Source organism: Equus quagga, chromosome 6 (genome assembly GCF_021613505.1).
Source record: "Equus quagga isolate Etosha38 chromosome 6, UCLA_HA_Equagga_1.0, whole genome shotgun sequence".
NCBI lineage: Eukaryota > Metazoa > Chordata > Mammalia > Perissodactyla > Equidae > Equus > Equus quagga.
Window position 1 is genome coordinate 83,076,132 of NC_060272.1, and position 12,823 is coordinate 83,088,954.

Genomic DNA, 12,823 nt, shown 5'->3' on the forward strand with positions numbered 1-12,823 from the left:
GTGCCACCTCCAGGGCTCACATGTATCTTTGTTGGTTCCCCATTATCCCAGCAGAGAATTCTGCGTGGGGTGTGCGTACCCTAGAGAGTGCTCAGGACAGTCCATTGGGGTACAGGAAAAGATTAGAGGAGGCCTACTTATAATAATTTTATCTTAAAAAAATAAAGCACTAAGCTTGATCAGTGTATTAGTTTTCTATTGCTGTCATAACAAATGACTACAAACTTAGAGGCTTAAATCAACACAAGTTCATTATCTGACAAGTCTGAGGATTTGAAGTCTGACAGGTCTCCCTGGACAACAATCAGGATGTTGGCAGGGCTGCATTCCTCTGGAGGCCATACGGGAGAATCTGGTTCCTTGCCTTTTCATTGTTTCTAGAGGCCAGCCCACATTCTTTGCCCCCTGGCTGCCTTCTTCCATCTTCAAAGCCAGCAGCATCATAACCCCGCTCCCCCAAGCCATCTTTTGTTGTCAGTCTCTCTGACTACAACTGGGAAAGGTTCTCTGCTCTTAAGGATTTGTGTGATTAGGGTGGGTCTACCCAGATAATTCAGGCTAATACCCTCATTTCAAAGTGCTTAACCTTAATCACATTTATAAAGTCCCCCTTACCCTGGAAGGTAACGTGTTCACAGGTTAGGTCATGAAGATCTTTAGGGCACCGTTATTCTACCTGCCATTATCAGTATTAGATTAACTGGTAATGTAGGTTTATAATATAAGTACATACAAATTAATTAGGATATGAGAGTAATATTTGTACTAATTGTATGAGAACCCCAAAGTATAAGACAAAGTTAGGGCCATAATAGGCATCCTTTATAGCATTTTGTCTTAAACTCTCGACAGTAAACATGATAAGAATTAATTCCCAAAGATATTTTCCAGGTCTCCTGTTTCTGAACTCTCCGTATTGAATAGAAATGTGCTGTTACAGGCAGCGGTGTCATTCAAGGACATGACTGTGGAGTTCACCCAAGAGGAGTGGCGGCACCTGGGCCCTGCTCAGAGGGCCCTGTACAGAGATCTGATGCTGGAGAACTACAGCCACCTGGTCTCCGTGGGTGAGCAGACCTTACCATGTGACTCCCTCTAGAATGTAACCTGTTTTTTGTTTTTTAATGTTAATTATTGTTGTGGAGGTGTATTTAACAAAAAACGAAACTCAACAGTTTTCGTTGTACAATTATTGAGTTTTGAGAAATATATACAGTTGATTTTTGTCACCAAAATCATGATATAGAATATTTCCATCACCCCAAAATGTACCTTGTAGCCCTTTGTAGTCATTCCCATCCTCCCACTCCCCCAGGGTCCTCGCATCTGCTATTCAGCTTCTACCATGTTTTGCCTTTTTTATAATTACATGTAAGTGGAATCATACAGCATATACTCTCCTTTGCCTGACTTCTTTCACTGAGCATAGTGCTTTTGAGATTCAAACACATTTTGTACATTAGTAGTTTGTTATTTTTATTTCTGAGTTGTGGTCATTTGTACGTATATAGTCTGTTGTCTACTTACCAATTGATAGACATTTTGGTTGTTTCCAATTTGGAGCCGTTATGAATTAAACTGTTATGAATGTTTGAGTGCAAATCTGTGTGAACATTTGTCATTTCTCATACGTAAATACTGAGGAGTTGATCGCTGGATCTTAGGAAAAGTGTATGTTTAGCTTTATAAAAAACGGCTAAATGTTTCCAAGGGGTTATATTGCTTTCATGCCTATTAACAAGGAATGAGAGTTCTGGTTGCTCCACATCCTAACACTTGGTCTTCTAGTCTTACTATTTTTCACCATTCTGTTGGGTATCTAGTTGTAGCTTAGTAGGTTTTAATTTGTATTTCCCTAATGGCTAATGACGTTGCAGATGCGTTTTTGTGTTCTGTTTCGGAAATCTCTGTCTAATGCAAAGTCACTAAGTGCAGTTTGGGAGGTCTCCAAGACCACTTGCAGGTTCAAGGATTCACTAGAAGGATTCACAGAGCTCAGAAAAGCCATTATACTCTTGTTTATGGTTTATTACAGCAAAAGGATGTAGACTAAAATCAACAAAGGGAAGAGGCACGTAGAGCACAGTCCAGGAGACACCAGGTACAAAGCTTCCAGCTGTCCTATCCCAGGAGAGTCATGTGGGCAGTCCTCTTTTTTCCCAGCAAGGGTGTATGGTAATGCACACAGAGTATTGCCAACCAGCAAAGCTCACCCGGGCGTTGGTCTCCAGGGTTTTTATTGGGAGTCAGTAATGTAGACATGGCTGATGGCCTGCTTGGCTAACCTCAATCTCCAGCCCCTCCAGACGTCAAACCAAGACCATGTGGCCCAAGGGCCCTACCCACCATAAATCACATAGTTAGCATTGTCCTTAGGTAAACAAAGACACTCTTAGCAGGCAGGACATCCCAGTACCCTCGGGCTTACCTCTCCAGGAGCTGGAAAGAAGCCAAAACTTTCTTTGGGCAAGGTGAATCTTCTATTGCACACTTAAGATTTTCTCCTGTTTTCTTCAAGAAGTTTTATACGTTTATGTTTAACACGAAGTTTATGATCCATTGCCAGGTATTTCTCTATATTGTGTAGACTAGAGTTGTGGTTTATTTTTCACATTTTGAAATCCAATTATATCAGCAATAACAGATGCATAAGTTATTCTTTCTGGATTGAACTGCCTTCGCACCTTTGTCAAAAATAATTTGGGAGCCGTCCCGGTGGCACAGCGGTTAAGTTCACACATTCTGCTTCTCGGCAGCCTGGGGTTCGCCGGTTTGGATCCCAGGTGCGGACATGGCACCTCTTGGCATGCCATGCTGTGGTAGGTGTCCTACATGCAAAGTAGAGGAAGATGGGCACCGATGTTAGCTCAGGGTCAGGCTTCCTCAGCAAAAAAAGAGGAGGACTGGCAGTAGTTAGCTCAGGGCTAATCTTCCTTAAAAAAAATAAAATAAAAAATAAAAATAAAAAAATAATAAATTGACCATAAAGTGTGGATCTCTCTGGACTATATTTTCTTTCATTGATCTGTATGTCTATCTTTATGCTAATACCACACTCTTGATTAATGTAACTGTAATAAGTTTTGAAATCAGAAAGGCTAAGTCCTCCAGTGTTGTTCATCTTTTGAAAATTGTTTTGGCACATATGGTTTCTTTGCATTCCCATATAAATTTTAGAATTATTTGTCAGTGTCTTCAGAAGCCCTGCCAGAATTCCAACTGGGATTGTCCCCCATCTGTGCTCAGTTTGGGAATGATTTTACATCTTCATAATATTGAGTCATTCTGTGCCATGAAAATGATGTGTCTCTCCTTTTGTTTGGGATTTTTCTCTTTCTTTGCAATATTTTATGGTTTTCAGTGTACCTGTCTGTAGTAGGACTGCCGTAACAAAATGCCATGGGCTGGGTTGCTTAAACAACAGGAATTTTTTTCTCACAGTTCTGGAGGCTAGAAATGTAAGATCACGGTGTAGGTTTGGTTTGCCCTGAGGCCTCTCTCCTTAGCTTGCAGACAACCACCTCCTCCCTGTGTCCTTACATGGCCTTTCCTCTGTGTGTGCCTCCTGTTGTCTTCTTGTATGTCCACATTTTCTTTTACAAGAACACTGGTCAGATTGGATTAGGGCTCACCCTAATGGCCTCATTTTAAATTAATTACCTGTTTAAAGTCCCTCTCTCCAAATATAGTCACATTCTGAGGTACTGGGTGTTAGGACTTCAACATAAAAATTTGAGGTGGGAAGGGGAGACAAAATTCAGCCCATAACACTGTCTTACAAGTATAATCTGAGACCTACCCTTTGCAGTTGGAAATTTGTTAACTTTTAATTTTCAGTTGTTTATTGGAAGTGTCTTTAAATACAATTAGTTGACATATATTTTTCTTTCTTTCTTTCTTTCCTTTTTTTTTTTTAGATGAGGAAGATTGGCCCTGAGCTAACATCTCTTGCCAATCTTCCTCTTTTTGCTTGAGGAAGATTGCCGCTGAGCTAACATCTGTGCCAATCTTGCTCTATTTTGTATGCAGGATGCTGCCACAGCATGGCTTTGTGATCAGTGTATAGGTCCTAGCCCAGGATCCAAACCCACGACCCCCAGGCCACCAAAGCAGATCATGTGAACTTAACCACTGTGCCAGAAGGCTGGCCCCTGCATATATTTTTCTTTAGTTAGGTTAGGACTGGTTAGGACTTCCAATAATACTGAATACAAATTGCAAGAGGAGGCGTCCTTGCCACATTCCTCATCTTAGGGGGAAGCATTCATCTTTCAACACAAAATATGATGTTATCTGTAGGTTTTTCAGAGTTGCCATTTATTAGATTGAGGAATTTGTTCTCTTCATAGTTTGCTGAAGTTTTTCTTTTTTAATTTATCAATGGATGTTGAATTTTGTAAAAAGCCTTTTCCTTATCTTCTGAGATGATTGTATGGTTTTTCTTTTTTATTTGATTAATATTATGAATTACATTGATTTATTGTAACAGCTTGATTGAGATATGTTCCATAGCATAAAATTCATCCATTTTTAAGTGTATAATTCAGAACTTTTTTAGTATATTCACAGAGTTGTGCAATCACCTCAATCCATTTTAGAACATTTTCATCACCCAAAGGAAAACCTCGTACCTTTAACTGCCACACACGCCCCCATCGTTCCCATCCCTCTCAGCCCTGGGCAACCACTAATCCGCTTCTGTGCCTATGGGTCTGACTATTCTCAGCATTCCATATAAATGGAATCATACAATATGTGGTCTTTTGTGTCTGATTTCCTTCACGTAACAGGTTCTCCAGGTTGATCCATGTTATAGCATCTGTCAGTGCTTCATTTCTTTTTATTGCCAAATAATATTTCATTTTATGGATAGACCAGGTTTTATCCATTCATCAGTTGATGGACATTTAGCTTGCTTCCATTTTTTGAATATGAAGAATAATGCCGCTATGAACATTCATGCACAGGTTTTTGTGTGGACATTAGTTTTCATTTCTCTGAGGTATATACCTAGGAATGAAATTACTAATTCGTATGATAACTGTGTGTTTAACCTTTTGAGCAACTGCTGGACTCTTTCCAAAGGAGCTAGGCCATTTTACGTTCCCACCAGCAATGTGTGAGAATTTCAGTTTCTGCATCCTCATCTCCTATTTCTTTAATCATAGCCGTTTTATGTAGATGTGAAATGGTATCTCATTGTGGTTTTGATTTGCATTTCTCTCATGACTAATAATGTTGACTATCTTTTCATGTTCTTATTGGCAATTTTTATATCTTTGGAGACATGTCTATTCAGATCCTTTGCCTGTTTTTTAATTGGGTTACTTGTTTTTTTATTGTTGAGTTATGAGAGTTGTTTATGTATCCTAGATGCAAGTCCCTTATTGAATATTTTTGATATGTAAATATTTTGTCCTATTCAGTAGGTCGTCTTCTCACTTACTTGATGGTATCCTTTGAGGCATAAAAGTTTTAAATTTTGATGGAGTCCAATTTACGTATTTTTTCTTTACTCAATTTATCTATTTTTGCTTGTTTTAGTGTCACATCTAAAAAACCATTGTCGTGCATATAAGATCATTGTTATGATCTAAGAATCCAGGGTCATGAAGACTTTCTCCTATGTTTTTTCTAAGAATTGCGTAGATTTAACTCTTACATTTAAGTCTTTGATCCATCCCGCTTTGAGTTATTTTTATATGTGATGTGAGATTATGTTGATTTTTGAATGTTCAAAAATCTTATACTCCTGAGATGAACCCCAGTTGGTCATGACATGTTAACCTTTTTTATATTTTGCTAACACTTTTTTAAGGATTTTTGCATCTATATTTCTAAAAGGATAATTGTAGATTTATTTTCTTGTTATTGTGTTTTCCTGAGTCTGATGTCATGGTAATTCTTGCTTCATAGAGTGAGTGAAATGTGTTACCATTTTCTAGAAAAGTTTGTATAGAATTCGTATTATTTCTTTTTTAAATGTTTGGTTGAATTCACCACTGAAGCTATCTGAACCTGGAAAGTTCTTAATTATAAATTTAACTTCTTTAATAGGTATACTGCTATTCAGGTAGCTTTTTTTTCCTCTGCCTTTTTGAACAGGCTTTGATAGGTAGTGTCTTTCAAAGAATTTGACAATTTTATATAAGATATTGAACTTATTGGTATAATGCTACTTATAATATTTCCTTATTATCCTTTTAGTATCTGTAGCATCAATATTGATATCCCCTCTTTCATTCTCAATATTAGTTATTTGCATCTTCTTTTTTTTGCTGAGATTCACCCAGAGCTAACATCCACCACCAATCTCCCTCTTTTTTTTTTTAAAGATTTTATTTTTTTCCTTTTTCTCCCCAAAGCTCCCCAGTACATAGTTGTATATTCTTTGTTGTGGGTCCTTCTAGTTGTGGCATGTGGGACGCCACCCGGATGCGCGCGAACTTAACCACTCGGCCACGAGGCCAGCCCCACCTATCTCCCTCTTTTTTTTGCTTGAAGAAGATTAGCCTTGAGCTGACATCTGTGCCAGTCCTCCTCCATTTTGTATGTGGGTCACCGCCACATCATGGCTGACAAGCAGTGCAAGTCCGCACCTAGGATCCAGACCCACGAACACTGGCCACCCAAGTTGAGTGTGTGGAACTTTAACCATTCAGCCACAGGGCCAGCACCTGCATCTTCTTTTTTACATGGCCAGTTTATCAAGTGTATTGATCTTTTCAAATAAGCAGATTTTAGTTTCATTGATTCCTCAATTATTTTCCTCACTTCTGTTTCATTTTTTTGTTGTCTTTCTTCTACTTAATTTTAGTTTAATTTGGCCTTTTTTCTAACATTTTATGGTAGAAGCTTAGATCATAATTTGAAAGTTTTCTTTTTTCTAATAGAAGCATTTAAGGCTATATGTTTTTCTCTCAGCACTGTTTTAGTTGCATCACCCAATTTATATATGCTGTTTTCATTTTCATTTAGTTCGAGATTATATTCTTATTTGTCTTATGATTTATACTTTGACAGATTGGCAGTGCAGAAGTCTGTTGTTTAATTTCTAAGTAGTTGGGCTTTACCTAATTATTTAGCGTTACTAGTTTGTGATTGAATTCCTTTTTGTTCAGAAAACATAGTCTACATGAACTTAATGTTTTTCATTTATTGAAAATTGTTATGGTCCAGCATATGATATATCCTTCTGAATGTTCAATATGTGCTTAAAGATAATGCTTTTTTTGTTTTGGTATCTCGTGTTGTATAGATGAAAATTAGGTCAAACTGATTGTATTATTCAAGTCTTCCACATTCTCTCTGATTTTTTGTCTACTTGTTCTCAGTTACTGAGGAAGTTGTGTTGATGTCCAAGTGTAACTGTGGATTTGCCAAGCCTTCCAATTCCATCGGGCTTTTCTGTGCATTTGGAAGTTCTGTTACCAGACATATCTGCCATCTGTTGTGATTGTTATATCCTTTGGATGAATTATCCTCTTTGTTGTTATGCATCATGTCCTGTTTGTCTCAGACAATATTTCTTTTTCTGAACTTCATGTGGTGCAACTGTAACCCCCTGACTTTCATTTGTTTAGTGTCTGCAAGGTATTGTTTTCCTTTTATTTCTAACCTGTGTTATGTTTAAAATGGGTTTCTTATAGGCAGTGTGTAGTTTGTGTTTGCCTTAACATATTTCCCCACTCTCTGGGATGCAGTTATTTGGACTTAGTTTGGATCCTTTAGGACCTTCTTTTTAGCTTTATTGTGTGGAATTAGAGCGCTCTCTGAGGCAGGGCTCATCTGGTCTCTACTAAGGCATAACCCTTAGGCTGTCCTGCCAGATCTCCCGTGTTTTCCCATGGGTTAGCACCTTAACCTCTGGCTGGGGAAATACACACTTCCCAACCCTGCATGTGCTTTGGCAATTTTCAGTCTATTCCTTTTCACTGATCTTTCCCAACCCTGAGCAGTTTCCTTACCTGCATCCTCAACTGACTACTCAGCCAAAAACTCAGGGACCCTTCTGTATATCTCCATGGCTCTATCTCAGTACAGCTTTCTTCTCCAGCATTTTGCCCCAAGACTCTAGTTGCCAGGCCTTTTCTAGACTTTGAACTTGGGGGCCAGCCCAGTGGCATAGTACTTAAGTTCGCTCACTCTGCTTTGGCAGCCCAGGGTTCGTGGGTTCGGATCCCAGGCACAGACCTACACACTGCTCATTAAACCGTGCTGTGGCGGCATCCCACATACAAAAAATACAGGAAGATTGGCACAGATGTTAGCTCAGGGCCAATCTTCGAACTCTTATTCCCTCAACTTACTGAGATCGCCAGGCTCTGTTTTGATATCCTCTTTCTGTGCCTAGAAACTCTCTGCTGTGTCAGTTATAGGATACGTCTCATTTATTTCCCTTTTCTCAATATACAAAAGTGGCATTGTACCATTCCTTTCACCAAATGACATCATTTACTGCCTATTGTCCAATGTCTAAAAACCATTGTTTCATATATTTTGTGTGGTTTTCCAGTTGTTTGACATGGGATGGTAAATCGATCTGTTATTCCATTGTTGCAGAAGTGGAAGTCTGTATGTAGTGCCTTTTTTAAAACCAAGTATATGTGGACGTTTATTGGAATTTGATGTTATTTAGGTGTGTGATTCAGGAGTTCAAGGAGATTGGTACTTTTTGAGCATCAGAATATATTTTTGTTGTTACCATCCCCATAAAGGGGTCACATGAGCACCTTCAATGTCCTGTTCTTACAGTTGGACCTTCCTAGACATTCAGAAACACTGAAGCCTATTCAGCTGACCCATATTTTAAATTATTTGCCTTTTACAGGGTATTGTTTTACAAAACCAAAAGTGGTCTTCAACTTGGAGGAAGGAGAAGAGCCGTATTTGTTAGAGGAAGAATTCCTAAACAGGAGCTCCCCAGGTGAGTTACTGAGCAATAGCAGAAGGTGTTCAGGGGAAATTAGATCCAAAGTGGACAGTTAGAGGTGAACACTTCTGACACGTTTATCTTTGGAAGCTTTGAAAACTAGATCCCATAAAATGTGGAAGGGGAAAAGTGTCACATGAGGGATGCAATGGAAGCATGTTCATCTTGTCATTCTTATGTCTAGGAGCCCAGGTATCTCATTTACATCCGACAAACCAAGGAATGCAGTTATATTTAATAGTAAAAACTAAGATTATAAAAGCAATTAAAATTAGAAAAATCAATAGAAAATTATTTTAAAACCTATTAATAGAATATGATGTTAGATTTTTATCAAAATACAATACCTATGAAATAACTTGGAAAGTTTGAAATGCAAAATAATAAATTATTAAGTCAATAAAATACAAATAGCTCAGCGTTCGTTTAACTACTGCTTAAGGTTGAATTCAGGTCAAAAACATTAAATAACTAAAGGAGCACTTGAATATTGCTAAAGAACACAGTTTAAAAAGGAAATATAAAGGTATTGATTATATGTGCACCAAATATATTACCATCATGATGCGTAAAACAAAAACTGCAAGACTTAAGGAGAACTAGGAACACATGAGGTATAGTAGAGCTTAATATACCGCTTTGATTCCTTGTCGAATCCAGTGAACAACTGAAACTCTAGAACTGGGGTTAGCAAATTATAGCCAGCTGCTAGTTTTTGTAAATAAAGTTTTATTAAAACTCTACTAAGCCCATATATATATATGTATATGTGTATATATGTGTGTATATATATATATGATTGCTTTTGTGGAGTTGTTAACTTGCTTGCTGCTTGCTTTTGATGTCACTGGGTGTTAATCCAGGAAACTTAAAGGTATGTATACCTGTCGTAAACAGGATTTGGTCCCCCATGATCTTTGCCCCCTGGTTTTACATCTAAATATTTTCAATTACTTGGTAGAGGTAGACCTTGAAATAGGGAGATTTTCCTGGATTATCTGAGTGGGCCCGAAGTAATAACATGGGCCTTTAATAGAGGACGAAGAAAGCAGAAGAGTTAGAGAGATGCCAAAGAAGAAACTGGAGAGATCCAAAGGGTGAGGGGGACGCAGTCACCATTGCTGGCTTTAAGGATGGAAGAAGGGAAGGGGCTATGAGCCAAAAACTGCAGGTATCCTCTGTGAGCTGGCTGACAGCCAGCAAGGAAAGAAGGACCACAGTCCTCCAACTGCCAGAAACTGAATTCTGCCAACAACCCAAGTGAGAAGTGAACAGATTGTCTCCCTAAGTACCTCCACAAAAGGATGCTGCCCTGCCAACACCTTGATTTTTAACCTGGTGAGACCTGTGTTGTACTTCCCAGCTATAAAACTGTAAGATAATAAATTTGGAATGTTGAAGCCACTACCTTTGTGGTAGTTTGTTACAGCAACAATAGGAAACCTCAGAGCCAGGCCATTCTGCTCCTCTTAGTAGTCCATGGAGTGTCATACAGCAAAAGGAATGGACTGACCTTCAACTACAAACAAAAACGTGGGTGATCTCACAAGTAATGTTGAGCAAAAGAAGAAGACAGAAATGATTATAACAAGCTCTATGATTCAGTTTATATAAAGCAACTGATAAAACCAAGCTGTGTTTTTTTTAGGGATGTATGCATGGGTTGTAAAACTATAAAGAAAAGGAAGTGATTATAAGTTTCATGAGAGAAGTGACCTGTAAGCATGGAAAATTTGTACTCAAGAAAGAATACAAGGGGTGTTCCAAATCTAGTTATTTTCTGTTTCTTGACCTGGATGGTGATTCCATAGGTGTTCATTTTATGCTGCTTGTTAACTTGCACAGAGGAGTTTTTTTGCATATTTGTTAGGTTTGCAAAATCTAACAAATTTGTTTGCAAAAAGGCAAAACGAGATAAACTAAAGAATGGGAGATGACGTTTGTTACGGATACACCCAGCAAAGGATTGCCTTTATATAAAAGGTAAGTCAGATCTTGTCATGTCACCTTCTCAGTATGGCTTTCTATGTCCACTGTATTTAAATGACATCTCTCATCTCATATAGTCTACTTCTCCACTTCCTCTGTGTTTATTATTCCCTGAAGCACTCATTATCTCTTCTTACCCTGAAATCGTATTTCAGAATTTGTAATTATCTGCCAAAATTGAAAGTTTTCAGTGGTACCACTTCTGTCCCACATACCTTTCTGCTTCATTTGGCGGTGCTGATCATGCTTGCTATAATCCATCAAGTTTTGGATTAGTCATACCCGCCTAAATGCTTATTCTAATCTAGTCTGCTTTGTTTAAGGTTGTATTTCAGTGCCTGGAACAAATGAAATGCATAATAGGGTGTGGTAGGCTGAATAGTGTCCCCAAGAGATACTCAAGTCTCAGTCCCTGGAGACTGTGAATGTTAATCTGGCAAAAGAGACTTTGCAGATGTGATTAGCTTTAGGGTCTTGAGATGTGGAGATTAGTCTGGATTATCCAAGTGAGCTGTAAATGCAAAAACGTGTATACTCCATACCAGTTCCCTTTCTCTACAATTCTTTTTTCCCAAGAAAGAAAATGTAGGTAATATGCACTTGGAATTACTTTATTATTGGAAAACTGGACTGGAAACCAGAGTCAAATAAATATATAATAGGGGATATGTGTATAAGCCCCATTCCATAAGAAATGTCTTATGTTTCATATGATGTTCCTAATTTTCTCATTTTTGGAAGACTGCCAACTTGATGACCTCCTAGAAAAGAGCTAGGAAAATGAAGACAAACATTTGTGGCAGATTTTATTCATCAATGACAACACATTGACTGCAGAGCAAGAGAAACACTCAGGAACGCTATATAATTGGGCATTGACATTTTTCATTCAAGAAAAATGCCCTGTAATTATGATACTGCAGGACCTACATACCTGGGTTTCATCCTATTGGCTCAACACTGTAAATCTTCAAGAAAGAAGGATAATGAATTTAATGTATGTGAGAAATGGCTCTTCAGTATTAGGGATGCAAGAACTTACATTGAAGAGAAATCTTCTGAATATAATAAAAATGTGAAAGCTCTCAATCATAAGAAGGAAGTTATTAAGCATCAGACAATCCAGACTTTGGGGAAAGCTTTTGAATATAATCAACATAGAAAGTTTTCTGCGATAAGACTGCCCTTATTATACCTAGAAGTGCCCACGCAAAAGAGAAACCTAATAAATAAATTTAGAAAAAAATGTATGTCATAAATCAACCCTCATTGTCTCACAGAACATTCAGAAAAGAAGAGTAATAGTGAATTTCATAGATAGGAGTATAATGAAAATGGGAATGATTTCAGTAGGATCACTCAACTTCAGAGAACTGACACAGGAGGATAAACTTTCAACCAAAAATTAGACTTTGAAGAACATCAGAGAACTGACACAGGGATGAAACCCTTTGAATATGGAAAAAATTTCATTGATAATCCAGAAATCATAGTAATTCGGAGAACTCACATAATGGAGAAACCCTGTGATTATAACACAGAGGAAAACCTTCATCTCCCAGTCAGCTTTCAGTGTCCATCAGGAGACTCTCATAGAGGCAAAAACCTGTGAGTGGAATGACTGTGTGAAATCTTCTAAGTCATACCCCATTTTATGAAAGAGAACTCATACAAATGAGAAAACCTGTGAATGTAGTGAATGTGGGACAACATTCTTCTGGAAATCAGTATTTAAAATACATCAGCGAATACGTGCAAGACAGAAGAAGCCCTGTGAATGTAATGAATGTGCGAATGCTTTCAGCCAGAAGTCATACTTCAGAGGACATAAGAGAACATACACATAGCAGAAACCCTATAAACGTAATGGATGTGAGGAAGCTTTCAGCCAGAAGTCATGCT

General features: G+C 38.1%; 1 protein-coding gene across 1 annotated transcript; it reads left to right on the forward strand.

The window, feature by feature from the left end:
* The first annotated feature begins 961 nt into the window (after positions 1-961).
* Positions 962-11,697, forward strand: LOC124240607 (zinc finger protein 782-like). Its single transcript, XM_046663700.1, has 4 exons — positions 962-1,067; positions 8,831-8,926; positions 11,498-11,506; positions 11,663-11,697. The coding sequence occupies exons 1-4, from the start codon at positions 962-964 to the stop codon at positions 11,695-11,697; spliced, it is 246 nt and encodes an 81-aa protein (XP_046519656.1).
* Positions 11,698-12,823: the final 1,126 nt, after the last annotated feature.